Source organism: Oncorhynchus kisutch, unplaced genomic scaffold, assembly GCF_002021735.2.
Source record: "Oncorhynchus kisutch isolate 150728-3 unplaced genomic scaffold, Okis_V2 scaffold722, whole genome shotgun sequence".
NCBI lineage: Eukaryota > Metazoa > Chordata > Actinopteri > Salmoniformes > Salmonidae > Oncorhynchus > Oncorhynchus kisutch.
The window spans coordinates 114,502-141,481 of record NW_022262667.1 but is presented as its reverse complement, the minus strand read 5'-3'; the positions used below and the strand labels follow the sequence as shown (position 1 = coordinate 141,481).

At 46.3% G+C, this 26,980-nt stretch overlaps 1 protein-coding gene across 3 annotated transcripts in view; it reads right to left on the bottom strand.

The window, feature by feature from the left end:
- Positions 1 to 24,197, bottom strand: part of LOC116361509 (tetraspanin-18) — a 51,454-nt gene extending 27,257 nt beyond the window's left edge. The window contains exons 1-2 of one of the 3 annotated variants that reach the window (XM_031816001.1): positions 23,928 to 24,197; positions 2,413 to 2,506 (exon numbers count right to left, since the gene is read on the bottom strand). Coding sequence is in view for 2 of the 3 variants with exons in the window: in XM_031815999.1 (XP_031671859.1) it covers positions 2,403 to 2,408 (6 nt within the window). In the remaining variant the exon portion in view is untranslated. Of the gene's footprint in view, positions 1 to 2,402; positions 2,507 to 20,771; positions 20,870 to 23,927 lie in introns of those variants that run through there. The other 2 variants (XM_031815999.1, XM_031816000.1) reach the window with 2 other exon arrangements.
- Positions 24,198 to 26,980: the final 2,783 nt, after the last annotated feature.

Genomic DNA, 26,980 nt, shown 5'->3' with positions numbered 1-26,980 from the left:
CCACATTGACTCTGTACCGTAACACCCTGTATATAGCCTCCACATTGACTCTGTACCGTAATACCCTGTATATAACCTCCACATTGACTCTGTACCGTAACACCCTGTATATAGCCTCCACATTGACTCTGTACCGTAATACCCTGTATATAGCCTCCACATTGACTCAGTACCGTAATACCCTGTATATAGCCTCCACATTGACTCTGTACCGTAACACCCTGTATATAGCCTCCACATTGACTCAGTACCGTAATACCCTGTATATAGCCTCCACATTGACTCTGTACTGTAATACCCTGTATATAGCCTCCACATTGACTCTGTACCGTAACACCCTGTATATAGCCTCCACATTGACTCAGTACCGTAATACCCTGTATATAGCCTCCACATTGACTCTGTACCGTAATACCCTGTATATAGCCTCCACATTGACTCTGTACCGGTACCACCTGTATATAGCCTCCACATTGACTCAGTACCGTAATACCCTGTATATAGCCTCCACATTGACTCTGTACCGTAATACCCTGTATATAGCCTCCACATTGACTCTGTACCGTAACACCCTGTATATAGCCTCCACATTGACAATTTTTTTAGCTGCATTGTTGGTTAGGGGCTTGTAAGTAATCATTTCACTGTAAGGTCTACTACACCTGTTGTATTCAGCATTTCACTGTGAGGTCTACTACACCTGTTGTATTCATCATTTCACTGTAAGGTCTACTACACCTGTTGTATTCAGCATTTCACTGTAAGGTCTACTACACCTGTTGTATTCAGCATTTCACTGTAAGGTCTACTACACCTGTTGTATTCATCATTTCATTGTGAGGTCTACTACACCTGTTGTATTCAGCATTTCACTGTTAGGTCTACTACACCTGTTGTATTCAGCATTTCACTGTAAGGTCTACTACACCTGTTGTATTCAGCATTTCACTGTAAGGTCTACTACACCTGTTGTATTCAGCATTTCACTGTTAGGTCTACTACACCTGTTGTATTCAGCATTTCACTGTTAGGTCTACTACACCTGTTGTATTCAGCATTTCACTGTGAGGTCTACTACACCTGTTGTATTCAGCATTTCACTGTGAGGTCTACTACACCTGTTGTATTCAGCATTTCACTGTAAGGTCTACTACACCTGTTGTATTCAGCATTTCACTGATAGGTCTACTACACCTGTTGTATTCAGCATTTCACTGTGAGGTCTACTACACCTGTTGTATTCAGCATTTCACTGTTAGGTCTACTACACCTGTTGTATTCAGCATTTCACTGTAAGGTCTACTACACCTGTTGTATTCAGCATTTCACTCTAAGGTCTACACCTGTTGTATTCAGCATTTCACTGTTAGGTCTACTACACCTGTTGTATTCAGCATTTCACTCTAAGGTCTACTACACCTGTTGTATTCAGCATTTCACTGTAAGGTCTACTACACCTGTTGTATTCAGCATTTCACTCTAAGGTCTATCTACACCTGTTGTATTCAGCATTTCACTCTAAGGTCTACACCTGTTGTATTCAGCATTTCACTGTGAGGTCTACTACACCTGTTGTATTCAGCATTTCACTGTTAGGTCTACTACACCTGTTGTATTCAGCATTTCACTCTAAGGTCTACTACACCTGTTGTATTCAGCATTTCACTGTAAGGTCTACTACACCTGTTGTATTCATCATTTCACTGTAAGGTCTACTACACCTGTTGTATTCATCATTTCATTGTGAGGTCTACTACACCTGTTGTATTCAGCATTTCACTGTTAGGTCTACTACACCTGTTGTATTCAGCATTTCACTGTAAGGTCTACTACACCTGTTGTATTCAGCATTTCACTCTAAGGTCTACTACACCTGTTGTATTCAGCATTTCACTGTTAGGTCTACTACACCTGTTGTATTCAGCATTTCACTCTAAGGTCTACTACACCTGTTGTATTCAGCATTTCACTGTTAGGTCTACTACACCTGTTGTATTCAGCATTTCACTCTAAGGTCTACTACACCTGTTGTATTCAGCATTTCACTGTGAGGTCTACTACACCTGTTGTATTCAGCATTTCACTGTAAGGTCTACTACACCTGTTGTATTCAGCATTTCACTGTGAGGTCCTACTACACCTGTTGTATTCAGCATTTCACTGTGAGGTCTACTACACCTGTTGACTTTATATAGTTGTTTAGGTGTTGATGGTATATGGACTGTATATCAGCTATAGTTGTAGGTGTTGATGGTATATAGACTGTATATCAGCTATAGTTGTAGGTGTTGATGGTATATGGACTGTATATCAGCTATAGTTGTAGGTGTTGATGGTATATAGACTGTATATCAGCTATAGTTGTAGGTGTTGATTGCAAAGCAACAGAACTGGCGCCATACCATCATGTACCTGTTAATGACTCCAGGTGGTTGGTTTCAGGAGGAGCTCGAGAGCGAGTGGCCGGCCGCTCTTCAACCTTTAACCTCACAGCACATTACATCCACTGTGGAGGAAACAGAGAAAAACCATTTAAAATAACATCTAGTTTATTATAGTTTTTTCTGTAGTGGAGGTTGCAGGGCTGTTCAACAGAAGACTGAGAGATAGATTGAATGATAGATGATGATAGATGACTCATCTCATCTGGGGAACAGAACAGTCAGAACCTGTTGATGGCCAGACTTCTGCTGCCCACACACAACACAACCTCTTACTCACTGTCATTCAATTTTCTGTCAAACAGAGAGGACCGTAGAGGACAGGAGGGGAAAAGAGAGGACAGGAGAGGAGGACAGGAGAGGACAGGAGAGGACAGGACAAGAGCACTGGAGAAGACAGGAGAGGACGGGAGAGGAGAGAACAGGAGAGCACTGGAGAGGACAGGAGAGGACAGGAGAAGACAGGAGAGGACAGGAGAAGACAGGACTGGAGAGGACAGGAGAAGACACGACATTAGAAGACAGGACAGGAGAGGACAGGAGGGGACAGGAGAGAACAGGACAGGAGAGGAGAAGACAGGACAGGAAAGGACAGGACAGGAGAAGACAGGACAGGAGGGGACAGGAGAGGACAGGAACAGAGGACAGGAGTGGAGAGGAGAGGACAGGAGAAGACAGGACAGGAGAGGCAAGGAGAGGACAGGAGAGGACAGGAGAAGAGAGGAAAGGAGAGGACAGGAGAGGACAGGACAGGAGAGGAAAGGACAGGAGAGAACAGGACAGGAGAGGAAAGGACAGGAGAGAACAGGACAGGAGAGCACTGGAGAGGAAAGGACAGGAGAGAACAGGACAGGAGAGCACTGGAGAGGAAAGGACAGGAGAGAACAGGACAGGAGAGCACTGGAGAGGAAAGGACTGGAGAGAACAGGACAGGAGAGCACTGGAGAGGAAAGGGGAGGAGAGATGATTAAGCTAATGCTTCAAAGCCAAACTAACTAATGTTCATGACAACTTCAAGTTATTCAAGTAATTCAATCTGTTTTCCATATATCAAGATGCCCAACTTTGCCATAATGGTGAGTGACTGTCAGAATGGTAAATGAACCACAGACTGTTTCTGGTTGAACCAGACCAGGACCACACAGAGAGCTGCTGAACACTCAGGCTGAGATGACCGTGACCTCCACTATCGCCGGGTGTCTCCAGGGGACTTGGGATACGCAGAAGACACATTTCCAAACTCACACATATTAATACAGAGTTGAAATAGGACCAATATAACCCGCCCCCCCCCGGCTGAGATGGCCGTGTTGCTGTAACAACACCTTAACATCCACAGCCAGTCGGACCCATCTGGTTCCAGTTGGATGTAACAACACCTTAACATCCACAGCCAGTAGGACCCATCTGGTTCCAGCTGGATGTAACAACACCTTAACATCCACAGCCAGTCGGACCCATCTGGTTTCAGCTGGACGCAACAACACCTTAACATCCACAGCCAGTCGGACCCATCTGGTTTCAGCTGGACGCAACAACACCTTAACATCCACAGCCAGTCGGACCCATCTGGTTCCAGCTGGACGCAACAACACCTTAACATCCACAGCCAGTAGGACCCATCTGGTTTCAGCTGGATGCAACAACACCTTAACATCCACAGCCAGTAGGACCCATCTGGTTTCAGCCAGTCAGGACCCATCTGGTTTCAGCTGGACGCAACAACACCTTAACATCCACAGCCAGTCGGACCCATCTGGTTCCAGCTGGACGCAACAACACCTTAACATCCACAGCCAGTAGGACCCATCTGGTTTCAGCTGGATGCAACAACACCTTAACATCCACAGCCAGTAGGACCCATCTGGTTCTAGCTGGATGTAACAACACCTTAACATCCACAGCCAGTCGGACCCATCTGGTTCCAGCTGGATGCAACAACACCTTAACATCCACAGCCAGTCGGACCCATCTGGTTCCAGCTGGATGTAACAACACCTTAACATCCACAGCCAGTCGGACCCATCTGGTTCCAGCTGGATGCAACATAAACCCTTAGCATCCACAGCCAGTCGGACCCATCTGGTTTCAGCTGGATGCAACAACACCTTAACATCCACAGCCAGTAGGACCCATCTGGTTCCAGCTGGGTGCAACATAAACTCTTAACATCCACAGCCAGTAGGACCCATCTGGTTCCAGCTGGATGTAACAACACCTTAACATCCACAGCCAGTCGGACCCATCTGGTTTCAGCCAGTCGGACCCATCTTGTTTCAGCTGGATGCAACATAAACCCTTAACATCCACAGCCAGTAGGACCCATCTGGTTCCAGCTGGATGTAACAACACCTTAACATCCACAGCCAGTCGGACCCATCTGGTTCCAGCTGGATGCAACATAAACCCTTAACCTCCACAGCCAGTAGGACCCATCTGGTTTCAGCTGGACGCAACATAAACCCTTAACATCCACAGCCAGTCGGACCCATCTGGTTTCAGCTGGATGCAACAACACCTTAACATCCACAGCCAGTCGGACCCATCTGGTTCCAGCTGGATGCAACATAAACTCTTAACATCCACAGCCAGTAGGACCCATCTTGTTTCAGCTGGATGCAACATAAACCCTTAACATCCACAGCCAGTAGGACCCATCTGGTTTCAGCTGGATGCAACAACACCTTAACATCCACAGCCAGTCGGACCCATCTGGTTTCAGCTGGATACAACAACACCTTAACATCCACAGCCAGTCGGACCCATCTGGTTCCAGCTGGATGCAACATAAACTCTTAACATCCACAGCCAGTAGGACCCATCTGGTTTCAGCTGGATGCAACATAAACCCTTAACATCCACAGCCAGTAGGACCCATCTGGTTTCAGCTGGACGCAACAACACCTTAACATCCACAGCCAGTAGGACCCATCTGGTTTCAGCTGGATGCAACAACACCTTAACATCCACAGCCAGTCGGACCCATCTGGTTCCAGCCAGTAGGACCCATCTGGTTCCAGCTGGACGCAACATAAACTCTTAACATCCACAGCCAGTAGGACCCATCTGGTTTCAGCTGGACGCAACATAAACCCTTAACATCCACAGCCAGTCGCACCCATCTGGTTTCAGCTGGATGCAAAAACACCTTAACATCCACAGCCAGTCGGACCCATCTGGTTCCAGCTGGATGTAACAACACCTTAACATCCACAGCCAGTCGGACCCATCTGGTTTCAGCTGGATGCAACAACACCTTAACATCCACAGCCAGTAGGACCCATCTGGTTCCAGCCAGTAGGACCCATCTGGTTTCAGCCAGTCGGACCCATCTGGTTTCAGCTGGATGCAACATAAACCCTTAACATCCACAGCCAGTAGGACCCATCTGGTTCCAGCCAGTCGGACCCATCTGGTTTCAGCTGGATGCAACAACACCTTAACATCCACAGCCAGTAGGACCCATCTGGTTCCAACTGGATGTAACAACACCTTAACATCCACAGCCAGTAGGACCCATCTGGTTTCAGCTGGATGTAACAACACCTTAACATCCACAGCCAGTAGGACCCATCTGGTTCCAGCTGGATGTAACAACACCTTAACATCCACAGCCAGTAGGACCCATCTGGTTCCAGCTGGATGTAACAACACCTTAACATCCACAGCCAGTAGGACCCATCTGGTTCCAGCTGGATGTAACAACACCTTAACATCCACAGCCAGTCAGACCCATCTGGTTTCAGCTGGATGCAACAACACCTTAACATCCACAGCCAGTAGGACCCATCTGGTTCCAGCTGGATGTAACAACACCTTAACATCCACAGCCAGTAGGACCCATCTGGTTCCAGCTGGATGTAACAACACCTTAACATCCACAGCCAGTCGGACCCATCTGGTTTCAGCTGGATGCAACAACACCTTAACATCCACAGCCAGTAGGACCCATCTGGTTTCAGCTGGATGCAACAACACCTTAACATCCACAGCCAGTCGGACCCATCTGGTTCCAGCTGGATGCAACAACACCTTAACATCCACAGCCAGTCGGACCCATCTGGTTCCAGCTGGATGCAACATAAACTCTTAACATCCACAGCCAGTCGGACCCATCTGGTTTCAGCTGGATGCAACAACACCTTAACATCCACAGCCAGTCGGACCCATCTGGTTCCAGCTGGATGCAACAACACCTTAACATCCACAGCCAGTAGGACCCATCTGGTTTCAGCTGGATGCAACAACACCTTAACATCCACAGCCAGTAGGACCCATCTGGTTCCAGCTGGATGGAACATAACTCTTAACATCCAGAGGAAGGAGATTGTTTTCTGTTTTCAACCAGTAGTCCCAAATCGCACCCTATTCCCTATACAGTGCACTACTTTTGACCAGAGCTCTATGGGTCCTGGTCGAAAGTAGTGCACTATATAAGGAATAGGGTGCCATTTGGGATTACAACCCATTGTTCTCCATAACAGGGATTTGCCAAGTAACCTAGTATCATAACGACCAATAGGCTCCTGTCTGTAACTCACCAAACACATGAGGACATGGTGTTATTAACTGATGTTACTGTGGTGTTGTCAGAACAGCAGGACGGGTATGAAGACCAACACAGCATCAGGACCAGGCAAAGATAATGGCCAGATCAAATGAATTCCTTTTTTATATTTAGGAAATCATTAGCCAATCGAAGACAACGCAAGAAGATGTTTTGTCAGAGGTGATTTTTATCTAGGTTTTCTGTTGTTGTTGTTGTGGAGGGGTTCTATAGTCTGTACTGGGGTTCTGTTGTTGTTGTGGAGGGGTTCTATAGTCTGTCCTGGGGTTCTGTTGTTGTGGAGGGGTTCTATAGTCTGTCCTGGGGTTCTGTTGTTGTTGTGGAGGGGTTCTATAGTCTGTACTGGGGTTCTGTTGTTGTTGTTGTTGTGGAGGGGTTCTATAGTCTGTACTGGGGTTCTGTTGTTGTTGTTGTGGTGGATGGGTTCTATAGTCTGTCCTGGGGTTCTGTTGTTGTTGTTGTGGAGGGGTTCTATAGTCTGTACTGGGGTTCTGTTGTTGTTGTGGTGGAGGGGTTCTATAGTCTGTACTGGGGTTCTGTTGTTGTTGTGGAGGGGTTCTATAGTCTGTCCTGGGGTTCTGTTGTTGTTGTTGTTGTGGAGGGGTTCTATAGTCTGTACTGGGGTTCTGTTGTTGTTGTTGTGGAGGGGTTCTATAGTCTGTACTGGGGTTCTGTTGTTGTTGTGGTGGAGGGGTTCTATAGTCTGTACTGGGGTTCTGTTGTTGTTGTGGTGGAGGGGTTCTATAGTCTGTCCTGGGGTTCTGTTGTTGTTGTGGTGGAGGGGTTCTATAGTCGGTACTGGGATTCTGTTGTTGTTGTTGTGGAGGGGTTCTATAGTCTGTACTGGGGTTCTGTTGTTGTTGTTGTGGAGGGGTTCTATAGTCTGTCCTGGGGTTCTGTTGTTGTTGTGGAGGGGTTCTATAGTCTGTCCTGGGGTTCTGTTGTTGTTGTTGTGGAGGGGTTCTATAGTCTGTACTGGGGTTCTGTTGTTGTTGTGGTGGAGGGGTTCTATAGTCTGTCCTGGGGTTCTGTTGTTGTTGTTGTGGAGGGGTTCTATAGTCTGTCCTGGGGTTCTGTTGTTGTTGTGGTGGAGGGGTTCTATAGTCTGTCCTGGGGTTCTGTTGTTGTTGTGGTGGAGGGGTTCTATAGTCTGTACTGGGGTTCTGTAGTGTTGGCTGGAGGGGGACAGTTCCGTGGGGGGTAAGGGGTTCAGAGGACAGTCCTATAGGAGGGGGTAGGGGGGTCGGGACAGTTCCGTGGGGGGGGGGGGGGGGGTAGCAGTGACCATCTGCTTTTAATTCAATAGGATTCATTTAATCCCATTAGATTTAGGAGACCTTGAAAGAGCCACACAGCATTACTCCTCTGGTGCCCAGTCAAATAATATCCATGACAACAGGCTGCTGAGTTAAAACACACGACAGATGTTTCATCAACACTATTAAGGGTATCAAGAGTCAGGGAGGTTTATTTCCATATCCCTCCTTCCATGCTGACTATCACTCTGTCATATCAGTTACTCATTAGCAGAGAGAGAGAGAGAGAGAGAGAGAGAGAGAGAGAGAGAGAGAGAGAGAGAGAGAGAGAGCTAAGGGAGAGAGGGAGAGAGAGAGAGCTATGGGAGAGAGAGAGAGAGAACTAAGGGAGAGAGGGAGACAGAGAGAGAGAGAGAGAGAGAGCTAAGGGAGAGAGGGAGACAGAGAGAGAGAGAGAGAGCTATGGGAGAGAGGGAGACAGAGAGAGAGAGAGAGAGCTAAGGGAGAGAGGGAGACAGAGAGAGAGAGAGAGCTATGGGAGAGAGAGAGAGCTAAGGGAGAGAGAGAGAGAGCTAAGGGAGAGAGGGAGAGAGAGAGAGCTAAGGAAGAGAGAGAGAGAGCTAAGGGAGAGAGGGAGACAGAGAGAGAGAGCTATGGGAGAGAGGGAGAGAGAGAGAGCTAAGGGAGAGAGGGAGACAGAGAGAGAGAGAGAGAGAGCTAAGGGAGAGAGGGAGACAGAGAGAGAGAACTATGGGAGAGAGGGAGAGAGAGAGAGCTAAGGGAGAGAGAGAGAGAGAGAGAGCTATGGGAGAGAGGGAGAGAGAGAGAGCTAAGGGAGAGAGAGAGAGCTAAGGGAGAGAGAGAGAGAGCTAAGGGAGAGAGAGAGAGCTAAGGAAGAGAGAGAGAGAGCTAAGGGAGAGAGGGAGACAGAGAGAGAGAGAGAGCTATGGGAGAGAGGGAGAGAGAGAGCTAAGGGAGAGAGGGAGACAGAGAGAGAGAGAGAGCTAAGGGAGAGAGGGAGACAGAGAGAGAGAGCTATGGGAGAGAGGGAGAGAGAGAGAGCTATGGGAGAGAGGGAGAGAGAGAGAGCTAAGGGAGAGAGGGAGAGAGAGAGCTAAGGGAGAGAGGGAGAGAGAGAGAGCAAAGGGAGAGAGGGAGCGAGAGAGAGCTAAGGAAGAGAGAGAGAGAGCTAAGGGAGAGAGGGAGAGAGAGAGCTAAGAGAAGGAGGGAAAGAGAGAGAGAGAGAGAGAGAGAGAGAGAGAGAGAGAGAGAGAGAGAGAGAGAGAGAGAGAGAGAGAGAGAGAGAGAGAGAGAGAAGCGAGAGAGGGAGAGGGAGAGGGAGAGAGAGCTATCGGGGAGAGAGAGAGAGAGAGAGAGAGAGCGAGGGAGAGCAGGAGAGAGAAGAGAACCTTCACACACTGTTGGTTTTGTGTGATCATTGATATATCTGTTTAATGGTGTTTATTAAAGTACTGTATATCAGAAACCTAGTGATCTGTGACAGAAGGCATTATACGACCTGTTCAATACAGTTCCAGCTACAACAGCCTTCATCAGGATCTAAGAAGACATTTTAAGACCTGGTCCTTGCATCTTCAGAGAACATATCTGGGGAGTTTACCGTCCTCCTCACATCTCTACTCGCTAAGCGTTGTTAGGAAGTAGATCTCAGGAAGTCTCTTATCTCGCTCACCAAAGTTCCCAGGGTCAAGGTCTCTCCTCCCGGCTGCAGCCCACTCAGAGGCCCTGTAACAGCCTGTTTCTCTCAGCCCTGCCTTGTCCTTGACTCCCTCAGCCCTGCCTTGTCCTTGACTCCCTCAGCCCTGCCTTGTCCCTGACTTCCTGTTTCCCTCAGCCCTGCCTTGTCCCTGACTTCCTGTTTTCCTCAGCCCTGCCTTGTCCCTGACTTCCTGTTTCCCTCAGCCCTGCCTTGTCCCTGACTTCCTGTTTCCCTCAGCCCTGCCTTGTCCCTGTAACAGCCTGTTTCCCTCAGCCCAGCCTTGTCCCTGTAACAGCCTGTTTCCCTCAGCCCTGCCTTGTCCCTGACTCCCTGTTTCCCTCAGCCCTGCCTTGTCCCTGTAACAGCCTGTTTCCCTCAGCCCTGCCTTGTCCCTGACTCCCTGTTTCCCTCAGCCCTGCCTTGTCCCTGACTCCCTGTTTCACTCAGCCCTGCCTTGTCCCTGACTCTCTGTTTCCCTCAGCCCTGCCTTGTCCCTGACACCCTGTTTCCCTCAGCCATGCCTTGTCCCTGACTCTCTGTTTCCCTCAGCCCAGCCTTGTCCCTGACTCCCTGTTTCCCTCAGCCCTGCCTTGTCCCTGACTCCCTGTTTCCCTCAGCCCTGCCTTGTCCCTGACTCCCTGTTTCCCTCAGCCCTGCCTTGTCCCTGACTCCCTGTTTCCCTCAGCCCTGCCTTGTCCCTGACTCTCTGTTTCCCTCAGCCCAGCCTTGTCCCTGACTCCCTGTTTCCCTCAGCCCTGCCTTGTCCCTGACTCCCTGTTTCCCTCAGCCCTGCCTTGTCCCTGACTCCCTGTTTCCCTCAGCCCTGCCTTGTCCCTGACTCTCTGTTTCCCTCAGCCCAGCCTTGTCCCTGACTCCCTGTTTCCCTCAGCCCTGCCTTGTCCCTGACTTCCTGTTTCCCTCAGCCCTGCCTTGTCCCTGACTCCCTGCTTCCCTCAGCCCTGCCTTGTCCCTGACTTCCTGTTTCCCTCAGCCCTGCCTTGTCCCTGACTTCCTGTTTCCCTCAGCCCTGCCTTGTCCCTGTAACAGCCTGTTTCCCTCAGCCCTGCTTTGTCCCTGACTCCATGCTTCCCTCAGCCCTGCCTTGTCCCTGACTTCCTGTTTCCCTCAGCCCTGCCTTGTCCCTGACTTCCTGTTTCCCTCAGCCCTGCCTTGTCCCTGACTTCCTGTTTCCCTCAGCCACGCCTTGTCCCTGTAACAGCCTGTTTCCCTCAGCCCTGCCTTGTCCCTGACTCCCTGTTTCCCTCAGCCCTGCCTTGTCCCTGACTCCCTGTTTCCCTCAGCCCTGCCTTGTCCCTGACTCCCTGTTTCCATCAGCCCTGCCTTGCCCCTGACTCCCTGTTTCCATCAGCCCTGCCTTGTCCCTGACTCCCTGTTTCCCTCAGCCCTGCCTTGTCCCTGACTTCCTGTTTCCCTCAGCCCTGCCTTGTCCCTGACTTGTCCCTGCATTAGTCCTGCCAGTCTGCATTAGTCCTGCCAGTCTCCAGGAGGACTGTCTGCATTAGTCCTTCCAGTCTGCATTAGTCCTGCCAGTCTGCATTAGTCCTGTCAGTCTGCATTAGTCCTGTCAGTCTGCATTAGTCCTGCCAGTCAGCATTAGTCATGTCAGTCTGTATTAGTCATGTCAGTCTGCAATAGTCAAGTCAGTCTGCATTAGTCCTGTCCATCTGCATTATTCCGGCCAGTCTGCAGGAGGTCTGCCTACATTAGTCCTGCCAGTCTTCAGGAAACCTGTCTGCATTAGTCCTGCCAGTCTGCATTAGTCCTGCCAGTCTGCAGGAGGCCTGTCTGCATTAGACCTGCCAGTCTGCAGGAACCCTGTCTGCATTAGCCATGTCAGTCTGCATTAGTCCTGTCAGTCTGCATTAGTCCTGTCAGTCTGCATTAGTCCTGCCAGTCTCCATTCGTCCTGTCAGTCTGCATTAGTCCTGCCAGTCTCCATTCGTCCTGTCAGTCTGCAGGATGCCAGTCTGCATTAGTCAAGTCAGTCTGCATTAGTCCTGTCAGTCTGCATTAGTCCTGCCAGTCTGCATTAGCCCTGTCAGTCTGCATTAGTCCTGTCAGTCTGCAGGATGCCAGTCTGTATTAGTCAAGTCAGTCTGCATTAGTCCCGTCAGTCTGCATTTGTCATGTCAGTCTGCATTAGTCCTGCCAGTCTGCATTCGTCCTGCCAGTCTTCATTAGTCCTGCCAGTCTGCATTAGTCCTGCCAGTCTACATTAGTCCTGCCAGTCTACATTAGTCCTGCCTGTCTTCAGGAACCCTGTCCGCATTAGTCCTGCCAGTCTTCAGGAGGACTGCCAGTCTGCATTAGTCCTGCCAGTCTTCAGGAGGCCTACCTAGCCTGGCCTCTGTTCCCCGCCTGTGTTGGCTACAAACCTGGATTCAAACAGTATTTGTTCTCTTCAGAATCCTATTTAAACCCTGAGGTCTGGTTGGATCAGCCAGCGTAGCGGGAGCTTGTCCCCTGCCCTGGCCTGGCAGGAGGGGAACAAACTAATTGCCAGACAGTCTTTCAGGCCCTCAGCCCCTACTGGGCTCTGCTGGTCTGGTCCAGGCTGGCAGAGTGACACCACGCTGTGATCCAACAATAGAACACACTCTGTCCCTAATGGAGCCCTGTCCTTTATGTTGTGCACTGCTACTGATCAGGGGTGTGTGTGTGTGTGTGTGTGTGTGTGTGTGTGTGTGTGTGTGTGGGCCACTACATAGGGAACAGTTAGCCATTTGAGATACAAGCAGAACCTTATTGTCAAACTGCAACAGGAAGGAAAGGGACAGATGGACTGATCACGTGACTCACCCTGACCCCTGACCCCTGGCTAGTAGCTACACCTGGACATGGCATGATAGCATGACTAGTATGTCATGTTCACACATGTTGTTGAACACAGACAAAAAAAAAACTGTCCCCTTTCCCTGTTTGTGTGTCCCAAAAGGCACCATATCATTTCCTAAATAGTGCACTACTTTTGACCAAGGCCCAGTGTGCACTGCATAGAGAATAAGATGCCATTTGTGACGTAGCCTGTGGCCTAATGAGCTCTCAGCAGCAGGAAACGTTGGGCTTGTCAATGGAGAAGGGCCCGGCCGTGAAGAGAAGACACCTGTGGTGTTCACTGGGCCGCCTCTTTCTGCCTCAACACAGGGTCTGGGTGGTGTTTACTGGGCCACCTCTTTCTCCTTCAACACAGGGTCTGGGTGGTGTCTACTGGGCCACCTCTTTCTGCTTCAACACAGGGTCTGGGTGGTGTCTACTGGGCCACCTCTTTCTCCTTCAACACAGGGTCTGGGTGGTGTTTACTGGGCCACCTCTTTCTGCTTCAACACAGGGTCTGGGTGGTGTCTACTGGGCCAGCTCTTTCTGCTTCAACACAGGGTCTGGGTGGTGTCTACTGGGCCACCTCTTTCTGCTTCAACACAGGGTCTGGGTGGTGTCTACTGGGCCACCTCTTTCTGCTTCAACACAGGGTCTGGGTGGTGTCTACTGGGCCACCTCTTTCTGATTCAACACGTGATAGTGGCAACACATGGAGTTGGGTTGATATAGACATGGTAGAATACATGATAGTGACAACACATGGAGTTGGGTTGGATATAGTCATGGTAGGATACATGATAGTGACAACACATGGAGTTGGGTTGATATAGTCATGGTAGGATACATGATAGTGACAACACATGGAGGTGGGTTGATATAGACATGGTAGGATACATGATAGTGACAACACATGGAGTTGGGTTGATATAGACATGGTAGGATACATGATAGTGACAACACATGGAGGTGGGTTGATATAGACATGGTAGGATACATGATAGTGACAACACATGGAGTTGGGTTGATATAGACATGGTAGGATACATGATAGTGACAACACATGGAGGTGGGTTGATATAGACATGGTAGGATACATGATAGTGACAACACATGGAGTTGGGTTGATATAGACATGGTAGGATACATGATAGTGACAACACATGGAGTTGGGTTGATATAGACATGGTAGAATACATGATAGTGGCAACACATGGAGTTGGGTTGATATAGACATGGTAGGATACATGATAGTGACAACACATGGAGTTGGGTTGATATAGACATGGTAGGATACATGATAGTGACAACACATGGAGTTGGGTTGATATAGACATGGTAGGATACATGATAGTGACAACACATGGAGTTGGGTTGATATAGTCATGGTAGGATACATGATAGTGACAACACATGGAGTTGGGTTGATATAGACATGGTAAGATACATGATAGTGACAACACATGGATTTGGGTTGATATAGACATGGTAGGATACATGATAGTGACAACACATGGAGTTGGGTTGATATAGACATGGTAGGATACATGATAGTGACAACACATGGAGTTGGGTGATTTGATATAGACATGGTAGGATACATGATAGTGACAACACATGGAGTTGGGTTGATATAATCATGGTAGGATACATGATAGTGACAACACATGGAGTTGGGTTGATATAATCATGGTAGGATACATGATAGTGACAACACATTGAGTTGGGTTGATATAATCATGGTAGGATACATGATAGTGACAACACATTGAGTTGGGTTGATATAATCATGGTAGGATACATGATAGTGACAACACATTGAGTTGGGTTGATATAATCATGGTAGGATACATGATAGTGACAACACATTGAGTTGGGTTGATATAATCATGGTAGGATACATGATAGTGACAACACATTGAGTTGGGTTGATATAATCATGGTAGGATACATGATAGTGACAACACATTGAGTTGGGTTGATATAATCATGGTAGGATACATGATAGTGACAACACATTGAGTTGGGTTGATATAATCATGGTAGGATACATGATAGTGACAACACATAGAGTTGGGTTGATATAATCATGGTAGGATACATGATAGTGACAACACATGGAGTTGGGTTGATATAATCATGGTAGGATATAGTATTTCTTACAATCTTCTATTTTGACTGGAATTGTGTTGGTCCTTGTTAATAAGCACAACATTTATTCCAGTTCTCAAACAGTTTAACTGTCAGATTGGGCTGTTTTCACCTCTTCTTCTTCTCAGAATTGATCAACCAGCCCGTTACCACGGTTACGGGGAAAAAACAGTTTCCGGTGCCCTTTTTTTGTGTTTTTAGGTATGAGCACATGACCCCCCCCCCCCCCCCCCCCCCCCAAAAGTGTCTGTGTACGGCTCTGTAGTTACGCCTGCTGCCTAAAGAGCTACTCGACTAACTAACCATGGTAATTTCAACAGAACTATGACTGACAGCAGCACTACTCAGAAGAATGGGGATGTAGAAGACTCTGTAGAAGATACCAGAGGACATGTAGCCATCTGTAAACCCTCACAGAGACATGTTTCACATCTATCTGTCAAATACATGAACTAGAGCCTGTTGTTGTTGTTGTTGATGTTTATTTTGGAATGGATTGTGTTTACTGGGCCACCTCTTTCAAATAAATGAATTAGAGCCTGTTGTTGTTGTTGTTGATGTTTATTTTGGAATGGATTGTGTTTACTGGGCCACCTCTTTCAAATAAATGAACTAGAGCCTGTTGTTGTTGTTGTTGTTGATGTTTATTTTGGAATGGATTGTGTTTACTGGGCCACCTCTTTCAAATAAATGAATTAGAGCCTGTTGTTGTTGTTGTTGATGTTTATTTTGGAATGGATTGTGTTTACTGGGCCACCTCTTTCAAATAAATGAACTAGAGCCTGTTGTTGTTGTTGATGTTTATTTTGGAATGGATTGTGTTTACTGGGCCACCTCTTTCAAATAAATGAACTAGAGCCTGTTGTTGTTGTTGTTGTTGATGTTTATTTTGGAATGGATTGTGTTTACTGGGCCACCTCTTTCAAATAAATGAATTAGAGCCTGTTGTTGTTGTTGTTGATGATGTTTATTTTGGAATGGATTGTGTTTACTGGGCCACCACTTTCAAATAAATGAACTAGAGCCTGTTGTTGTTGTTGTTGATGTTTATTTTGGAATGGATTGTGTTTACTGGGCCACCTCTTTCAAATAAATGAACTAGAGCCTGTTGTTGTTGTTGTTTCATTCAGGATGTTTATTTTAGAATGGATTGTGTTTACTGGGCCACCTCTTTCAAATAAATGAACTAGAGCCTGTTGTTGTTGTTGTTGTTGATGTTTATTTTGGAATGGATTGTGTTTACTGGGCCACCTCTTTCAAATAAATGAACTAGAGTCTGTTGTTGTTGTTGTTGTTGTTGATGTTTATTTTGGAATGGATTGTGTTTACTGGGCCACCTCTTTCAAATAAATGAACTAGAGCCTGTTGTTGTTGTTGTTGTTGATGTTTATTTTGGAATGGATTGTGTTTACTGGGCCACCTCTTTCAAATAAATGAACTAGAGCCTGTTGTTGTTGTTGATGTTTATTTTGGAATGGATTGTGTTTACTGGGCCACCTCTTTCAAATAAATGAATTAGAGCCTGTTGTTGTTGTTGATGTTTATTTTGGAATGGATTGTGTTTACTGGGCCACCTCTTTCAAATAAATGAAATAGAGCCTGTTGTTGTTGTTGTTGTTGATGTTTATTTTGGAATGGATTGTGTTTACTGGGCCACCTCTTTCAAATAAATGAACTAGAGTCTGTTGTTGTTGTTGTTGATGTTTATTTTGGAATGGATTGTGTTTACTGGGCCACCTCTTTCAAATAAATGAACTAGAGCCTGTTGTTGTTGTTGATGTTTATTTTGGAATGGATTGTGTTTACTGGGCCACCTCTTTCAAATAAATGAATTAGAGCCTGTTGTTGTTGTTGATGTTTATTTTGGAATGGATTGTGTTTACTGGGCCACCTCTTTCAAATAAATGAACTAGAGCCTGTTGTTGTTGTTGTTGTTGATGTTTATTTTGGAATGGATTGTGTTTACTGGGCCACCTCTTTCAAATAAATGAACTAGAGTCTGTTGTTGTTGTTGTTGATGTTTATTTTGGAATGGATTGTGTTTACTGGGCCACCTCTTTCAAATAAATGAACTAGAGCCTGTTGTTGTTGTTGTTGATGTTTATTTTGGAATGGATTGTGTTTACTGGGCCACCTCTTTCAAATAAATGAATTAGAGCCTGTTGTTGTTGTTGATGTTTATTTTGGAATGGATTGTGTTTACTGGGCCACCTCTTTCAAATAAATGAAATAGAGCCTGTTGTTGTTGTTGTTGTTGATGTTTATTTTGGAATGGATTGTGTTTACTGGGCCACCTCTTTCAAATAAATGAATTAGAGCCTGTTGTTGTTGTTGTTGATGTTTATTTTAGAATGGATTGTGTTTACTGGGCCACCTCTTTCAAATAAATGAATTAGAGCCTGTTGTTGTTGTTGTTATTGATGTTTATTTTGGAATGGATTTTGTTTACTGGGCCACCTCTTTCAAATAAATGAATTAGAGCCTGTTGTTGTTGTTGTTGATGTTTATTTTAGAATGGATTGTGTTTACTGGGCCACCTCTTTCAAATAAATGAATTAGAGCCTGTTGTTGTTGTTGTTGTTGATGTTTATTTTGGAATGGATTGTGTTTTATTGGGCCACCTCTTTCAAATAAATGAATTAGAGCCTGTTGTTGTTGTTGATGTTTATTTTGGAATGGATTGTGTTTACTGGGCCACCTCTTTCAAATAAATGAACTAGAGCCTGTTGTTGTTGTTGTTGTTGATGTTTATTTTGGAATGGATTGTGTTTTACAACTAATGCCTGTCGTGTCCCATCAACTGTCGATCGATGGGTTTGGCTCGTTTTCATGTAGAAAATGCATTTGTTTGTCAGCTGAAAGTAAACGTAGCTATCAATCACAAAGACTAAAGACCATTAGAGGACCAAGAAACACCAGGTCTCTGGAAAGCTCGTTAATTGTCAAAGGACATTTTGGTCATCCTGGGTGAAAGACAGTCAGAGACACTCACAAACAACGATCATGTGTTTTGAGAATTAATCGGGGCGGCAGCATAGCCTAGTGGTTAGAGCGTTGGACTAGTAACCAGCAGGTAGCCTAGTGGTTAGAGCGTTGGACTAGTAACCAGCAGGTAGCCTAGTGGTTAGAGCGTTGGACTAGTAACCAGCAGGTAGTCTAGTGGTTAGAGTGTTGGACTAGTAACCAGTAGGTAGCCTAGTGGTTAGAGCGTTGGACTAGTAACCAGCAGGTAGCCTAGTGGTTAGAGCGTTGGACTAGTAACCAGCAGGTAGCCTAGTGGTTAGAGCGTTGGACTAGTAACCAGCAGGTAGTCTAGTGGTTAGAGCGTTGGACTAGTAACCAGCAGGTAGTCTAGTGGTTAGAGCGTTGGACTAGTAACCAGCAGGTAGCCTAGTGGTTAGAGCATTGGACTAGTAACCAGCAGGTAGTCTAGTGGTTAGAGCGTTGGACTAGTAACCAGCAGGTAGTCTAGTGGTTAGAGCGTTGGACTAGTAACCAGCAGGTAGTCTAGTGGTTAGAGCGTTGGACTAGTAACCAGCAGGTAGTCTAGTGGTTAGAGCGTTGGACTAGTAACCAGCAGGTAGCCTAGTGGTTAGAGCGTTGGACTAGTAACCAGCAGGTAGTCTAGTGGTTAGAGCGTTGGACTAGTAACCAGCAGGTAGTCTAGTGGTTAGAGCGTTGGACTAGTAACCAGCAGGTAGTCTAGTGGTTAGAGCGTTGGACTAGTAACCAGCAGGTAGTCTAGTGGTTAGAGTGTTGGACTAGTAACCAGCAGGTAGCCTAGTGGTTAGAGCGTTGGACTAGTAACCAAAAAGTTGCAAGATTGAATCCCCGAGCTGACAAGGTAAAAAATCTGTTGTTCTGCCACCTGAACAAGGCACTTAACCCACTGTTCCTAGGCTGTCATCGAAAATAAGAATTTGTTCTTAACCGACTTGCCTAGTTAAATAAAGGTGTAAATGTTTTTTGAGAAAGAATGAAGGGTTTCTTGGTTTTGAACTGATCCCTTGTTTCCAGGTAGATGTGACTGGTGCCTCTTCTCTATCTACTGTACCCACCTCGACTTCCAGTGGACGTTGGGGGGCTTCCACAATGTTGCTATACAGCTACAGGGCTGATTGAAGGTAGATGTGACTGCTTACAACCTCATGCTAATCACATTAGCCTACGTTAGCTCAACCGTCCCGTGGACTAATAATGTGGAGTCGTCCAGGTCCAGAGGAGGCACAGCAGACCCAGATCTGGACCCCCTCCACCATGCTGGACTGTTGGGATAAGGTTATTTTGGTGGTAGGCAGTGTTGGGTATTCTGTTATTTTGGTGGTAGGCAGTGTTGGGTATTCTGTTATTTTGGTGGTAGGCAGTGTTGGGTTTTCTGTTATTTTGGTGGTAGGCAGTGTTGGGTATTCTGTTATTTTGGTGGTAGACAGTGTTGGGATAAGGTTATTTTGGTGGTAGGCAGTGTTGGGTATTCTGTTATTTTGGTGGTAGGCAGTGTTGGGTATTCTGTTATTGTGGTGGTAGACAGTGTTAGGTATTCTGTTATTGTGGTGGTAGGCAGTGTTGGGTATTCTGTTATTTTGGTGGTAGGGGGTGTTGGGTTTTCTGTTATTTTGGTGGTAGGCAGTGTTGGCTATTCTGTTATTTTGGTGGAGGGGGTGTTGGGTTTTCTGTTATTTTGGTGGTAGGGGGTGTTGGGTTTTCTGTTATTTTGGTGGTAGGCAGTGTTGGGTTTTCTGTTATTTTGTTGGTAGGCTGTGTTGGGTTTTCGCCAAACATAGCGGTGTTGCTTGTGCCCAAAAAGGTCAATTTGGGACATGATGCACGGTCCAGAGTATGGACTTCAGGTTCTTCAGGTTTGTCCAGGGGGTTTCTGACCAAGTTAAGACGGGGCAGTTTGGTTCTTTTTTTTTAACAGCAGAGCCTTTCTTCCTAGCAACCCTACCACGGGTGGCATTTTGATTCAGTGTTCTCCTTATTGTTGAAGCACAGTTACCTGAGACGCAGCAAGGGAGGTCCGCACATCTCTAAAATCAAATCAAATCAAATGTATTCATATAGCCCTTCGTACTTCAGCTGATATCTCAAAGTGCTGTACAGAAACCCAGCCTAAAACCCCCAAACAGCAAGCAATGCAGGTGTAGAAGCACGGTGGCTAGGAAAAACTCCCTAGAAAGGCCAAAACCTAGGAAGAAACCTAGAGAGGAACCAGGCTAGATGTTATGTTTTGGGTTGACTTTTACCTGATTTATGATTGTTCCTGTGGCTCTTTGGTATACTTCGGAAGGGCGTCCACTTCTAGGAAGAGTTGCTGTCATGTTAAATACTCTCCTTTTGTAAATGATAAGCCTAACAAGTGAACTGATGGAGATCAAATCATTTCGAGATGATTTTACAGCCTTCTCCCAGACTGATGTGTTCTCACTACCCTCGTCCTGATGTCCTCTGAGATCTTCTCCTCTCTGTATGGTCTGCTTTGCATTCACCTGGACGGGTAACATTAAACTGAGCAGGTATCTCTCTATTTATCAGAGTCCCGCCCCCCCCTAACCATCTCTCCTTTGATTGGTTCATTTGATACCCAATTATTGACCCACCTGATTCTACTTATTAACTTCTTGATTTAACCCAATGCAACTCGAGGTTCACTTATCTTTTTGCATCGATTCAATTTAAAAATCAATTTGAAAAAACTACAACAAAAAATAAATCTGTAAATTGCACAAGGGGTTCACATACCTTCCATCAGTACTGTACGTAGTTCACATACCTTCCATCAGTACTGTACGTAGTTCACATACCTTCCATCAGTACTGTACGTAGTTCCAGATCTGTCCACACTGAAGGGGTTGAGGAAGAACGACTACAGGGGGTCTCCTTTACAGCCACTCAGTTAGACCATACATACAAGGGATCACACATCCAGTCTGTGATATATATAAACTGTAACAGATTTCAGCATTGATAAATCCCCCCCCCCCCAAAAAAAAACTTTTGCAGCTGGTACGCCCACCCACTAAGCCTAGACACAGTGACACGGTGTGTAATTGACTTTAAACCATGTGATTACTCTACCAGGCTCTACTGCCTGTCTACAGCTCCAGGTGCAGCTAGCTACCAGGTCGCTTCCAAAATATGGCATCCTATTCCCAACCCTACGGCTCCTGGTTAAATGTAGTGCACTATGTAGGGGAAAGGATGCCATTTGACTTTGTTGAGCTGCACAATCAATTTCACATACTTTCTGATGATTTGGACCTGGCGCACAGAAAAAATGCTAATTATCGGTCGCGTGACTCGAATGGGATTTGTGCCACAAATGCTAAAAACGTTAGCATGTGGAAACAGTGGCAGGGAAACTCAGCCAAAGCATGGTTCTCTGTCATACCTTGTCCATAGACTGCGTACAGGGTCAGGAAATCAATGTGACGTGATGTCATTCAGGTGAACTATCCCTTCATTTGTTTTTGTTTTCCTGTAATGATTTTGTGTCGATATTGATGAAAATGAAGCATGGGTTTATTCTAAGGAAAAACAATCTAGCTATTGTTTAGCTAACGTTGGCTAACGTTAGCATTCAACTAGCTAGCCTATTTTAAGTTAGTTTGATGTGAATATGAAAAGCTTATGTATATATTATGTCAATTGGACATTTCTCCCAATACCTCTACTTCAACTCTCTTCAATAAGCTTTACCTCATCTCTTTGCCTCCAGAACCCCCCCAAGCCCAGACCCTCTCTAACTTCAGACCGCCTCAGACCCTCTCTAACCTCAGACTCTCTCTAACCGCAGACCCTCTCTGACCCCAGACCCTCACTGACCTCAGACCCTCTCTTACCCAGGAACCTCTCTAACCCCAGACCCCTCAGACCCTCTCTAACCCCAGACCCTCTCTAACCCCAGACCCTCTCTAACCTCAGACCCTCTCTAACCTCAGACCCTCTCTGACTCCCACTAACCCCAGACCCTCTCTAACCCCGGACCCCCTCAGACCCTCTCTAACCTCAGACTCTCTAACCGCAGACCCTCTCTGACCCCAGACCCTCTCTGACCTCAGACCCTCTCTAACCTCAGACCTCCTCAGACCCTCTCTAACCTCAGACCCTTTCTGCCCTCAGACCCTCTCTAACCCCAGACCCTCTCTAATCTCAGATCCTCTAACCCCCTCTAATCCCAGACCCTCTCTAACCTCAGACCCTCAATAACCCCAGACCCCCTCAGACCCCAGACCCTCTCTAACCTCAGACCCTCTCTAACCCCAGACCCTCTCTAACCTCAGACCCCCTCTAACCTCAGACCCTCAATAACCCCAGACCCCCTCTAACCCCAGACCCCCCTCAGACCCTCTCTAATCCCAGACCCCCTCTAACCCCAGACCCCCTCTAAACTCAGATCCTCTCTAACCTCAGACCCTCTCTAACCTCAGACCCTCTCTGACTCCCACTAACCCCAGACCCTCTCTAACCCCGGACCCCCTCAGACCCTCTCTAACCTCAGACCCTCAATAAATCCAGACCCCCTCAGACCCCAGACCCTCTCTAACCTCAGACCCCCTCTAACCCCAGACCCTCTCTAACCTCAGACCCCCTCTAACCTCAGACCCTCAATAACCCCAGACCCCCTCTAACCCCAGACCCCTCTCAGACCCCCTCTAACCCCAGACCCTCTCTAAACTCAGATCCTCTCTAACCTCAGACCCTCTCTAACCTCAGACCCTCTCTGACTCCCACTAACCCCAGACCCTCTCTAACCCCGGACCCCCTCAGACCCTCTAACCTCAGACCCTCAATAAATCCAGACCCCCTCAGACCCCAGACCCTCTCTAACCTCAGACCCCCTCTAACCCCAGACCCTCTCTAACCTCAGACCCCCTCTAACCTCAGACCCTCAATAACCCCAGACCCCCTCTAACCCCAGACCCCTCTCAGACCCCCTCTAACCCCAGACCCTCTCTAACCCCAGACCCTCAATAACCTTATACCCTCTCTGACCCCAGACCCTCTTTGACCCCAGACCCCCTCTAACATCAGATTTTCTCACCAATAGGTTTCAGCTGTCTTTGTGATGACTGAATGTAGACTACAAGCTGCAGTATGCATGTGAGAGGAGGCCAGGACAGGAAATACTATTTCACAAACTATTTCAGGACACTTCCAACCCCTCGTTGCTGTTATTCCATGTTATTACCTGATGTCATTACTATAGTACAGACACATATGAAGTACGGTGAGACCTAATAACAAACATATCAGAATAGTAGGCCGAGTTGCTGTCATGTTAAATACTCCCCATTTGTAAATGATTAGCCTCACAAGTGAACTGATGGAGCTCAAATAATTTCGAGATGATTTTATAGCCTTCTCCCAGACTGATGTGTTCTCACTACCCTCGTCCTAATAACAAACATATCAGAATAGTAGCCTATTGGTCTTCAGACATTATGGCATTATGGTTTGCAATTGACAGTTAATACATAGTCTAGTGGTTAGAGCGTTGGACTAGCAACAAGAAAGGTTGTAAGATCGAATCCCCGAGCTGACAAGGTAAAAAATCTGTCGTTCTGCCTCTGAACAAGGCAGTTAACCCACTGTTCCTAGGCCGTCGTTGTAAATAAGAATTTGTTCTTAATTGACTTGCCTCGTTAAATAAATAAATAACAAACAGACACATCGTGCATTAGCCTATCGTCAATATTGATGGAAGCCAAACCAAAACTTCCCGAGTTTCTGAGAGAAAACGTTCAGCACTGAATAAAAACATCGTGGTTGCTTGAGTCTATACATTTCAAAAGCTAATGTGTCCATAGTGTTTTAATGTAACATAACAAAAAGCCTTGAATAAATTGGGTGGGATACAAAGTCACAGTTAACATCCAAATACAATTTCGAATTACTGCGTGACATTTTCGATACGAACGGAATGGGGGACTGAATTGGAGAGAGCGCCTCAAACTTACCCTTTATAGAACCGAGAGAAGTGAAATATGTTTCCCAAAGCTTTTAAAGAACACGAACCAGTAGATATATCCAAAATGTTACGACACTGTCCTCGGGAATTACTAATAATCACTGATAAATCCAATAGTACGGGCGCAGCAACAGCGTTCAGTTCAGTCATGTGCTCATTCCTCACCGCGAGGTTCGCTCTGTGGTTGAAGTGTCCGTCCACCCGTTTCCATACGCGCAGCGCTTCACCTCGAAGGTATGGTAGAGTACTGGACGCTCACACCCACCACTAAAAACTAGCATTGTTAACATTTCAAATAATAGGGCTTTTTCTTCGAGACAGCTTGAACTCAACTGCTATTTTGATTGGCATTAGTTACATACAGTAGGACCTAAATCATGCGTAATAACTTTCACAACGTTTTTTTCTTGGTAGCCTATAACACAAAATAACATTTCATCCATTTGTGATGTTTTTCTTTCGTGTTGGATGTTTTAAGGTGCAGCACAGATGGGCACTCAAGAGACAGGAGGGTATTTATGACACCATATTCCCTCTTTCACTCTTGTGTCCCTCCTTTCAGATCACGACTCTTGGTTTAAAACCTTCCCCTCCCTCTATTCTCACCCCTTCTCACCCCTTCTCATCCAGACTAATTGCCTTAAGCAATAAAACAGCCTTTAATATAATTACATTTCAATTTAAGAGTTTTATTGGCAAGTGAAGTAGATAATAAACAACAGTGAAAACAAACAGTAAACATTATTTCACACAATGTTCCAAAAGAATAAAGACATTTCAAATGTGATATTATGTCTTTATTCAGTGTTGTAAAGATGTGCAAATAGTTAAAAGTACAAAAGGGAAAATAAATATACTGGTCACTGGTTGTATTTACAATGGTGTTTGTTCTTCACTGGTTGCCCTTTTCTTGTGCAACAGGTCACACATCTTGCTGCTGTGATGTCACACGGTGGTATTTCACCCCAGTAGATATGAGAGTTTATCAAACTTGGGTTTGTTTTTGAATTCTTTGTGGTTCTGTGTTATCTGAGGGAAATGTCTCTCTCTAATATGGTCATACATTCTGGAAGGAGGTTAGGAAGTGCAGCTCAGTTTCCACCTCATTTTGTCACGAGCCGAATACAACAGTGAAAATGCTGACATACAAGCACTTAACCAACAATGCAGTTTTAAGAAAAATAAGTGTTAAGAAAGTCAATGTGGAGGCCGTATACAGGGGGTACCGGTACAGAGTGAATGTGGAGGCTATATACAGGGTGTTACGGTACAGAGTCAATGTGGAGGTTATACACAGGGGGTACCGGTACAGAGTCAATGTGGAGGCTATACACAGGGGGTACCGGTACAGAGTCAATGTGGAGGCTATATACAGGGTATTACGGTACAGAGTCAATGTGGAGGCTATATACAGGGGGTACCGGTACAGAGTCAATGTGGAGGTTATACACAGGGGGTACCGGTACAGAGTCAATGTGGAGGCTATATACAGGTGGTACCGGTACAGAGTCAATGTGGAGGCTATATACAGGGTGTTACGGTACAGAGTCAATGTGGAGGCTATATACAGGGGGTACCGGTACAGAGTCAATGTGGAGGCTATATACAGGGGGGTACCGGTACAGAGTCAATGTGGAGGCTATATACAGGGGGTACCAGTACAGAGTCAATGTGGAGGCTATATACAGGGTGTTACGGTACAGAGTCAATGTGGAGGCTATATACAGGGTATTACGGTACAGAGTCAATGTGGAGACTATATACAGGTGGGTACCGGTACAGAGTCAATGTGGAGGCTATATACAGGGTGTTATGGTACAAAGTCAATGTGGAGGCTATATACAGGGTGTTACGGTACAGAGTCAATGTGGAGGCTATATACAGGGTATTACGGTACAGAGTCAATGTGGAGGCTATATACAGGGTGTTACGGTACAGAGTCAATGTGGAGGCTATATACAGGGTGTTACAGTACAGAGTCAATGTGGAGGCTATATACAGGGTGTTACGGTACAGAGTCAATGTGGAGGCTATATACAGAGTGTTACGGTACAGAGTCAATGTGGAGGCTATATACAGGTTATTACGGTACAGAGTCAATGTGGAGGCTAAATACAGGGGGTACCGGTACAGAGTCAATGTGGAGGCTATATACAGGTGGTACCGGTACAGAGTCAATGTGGAGGCTATACACAGGGGGTACCGGTACAGAGTCAATGTGGAGGCTATATACAGGGTGTTACGGTACCGAGTCAATGTGGAGGCTATATACAGGTGGTACCAGTACAGAGTCAATGTGGAGGCTATATACAGGAGGTACCGGTACAGAGTCAATGTGGAGGCTATATACAGGTGGTACCAGTACAGAGTCAATGTGGAGGCTATATACAGGGGGGTACCGGTACAGAGTCAATGTGGAGGCTATATACAGGGGGTACCAGTACAGAGTCAATGTGGAGGCTATATACAGGGTGTTATGGTACAAAGTCAATGTGGAGGATATATACAGGGTGTTACGGTACAGAGTCAATGTGGAGGCTATATACAGGGTATTACGGTACAGAGTCAATGTGGAGGCTATATACAGGGTGTTACGGTACAGAGTCAATGTGGAGGCTATATACAGGGTGTTACAGTACAGAGTCAATGTGGAGGCTATATACAGGGTGTTACGGTACAGAGAATGTGGAGGCTATATACAGGGTATTACGGTACAGAGTCAATGTGGAGGCTAAATACAGGGGGTACAGAGTCAATGTGGAGGCTATATACAGGTGGTACCGGTACAGAGTCAATGTGGAGGCTATATACAGGGTGTTACGGTACCGAGTCAATGTGGAGGCTATATACAGGTGGTACCAGTACAGAGTCAATGTGGAGGCTATATACAGGAGGTACCGGTACAGAGTCAATGTGGAGGCTATATACAGGTGGTACCAGTACAGAGTCAATGTGGAGGCTATATACAGGAGGTACCGGTACAGAGTCAATGTGGAGACTATATACAGGAGGTACCGGTACAGAGTGAATGTGGAGGTTATA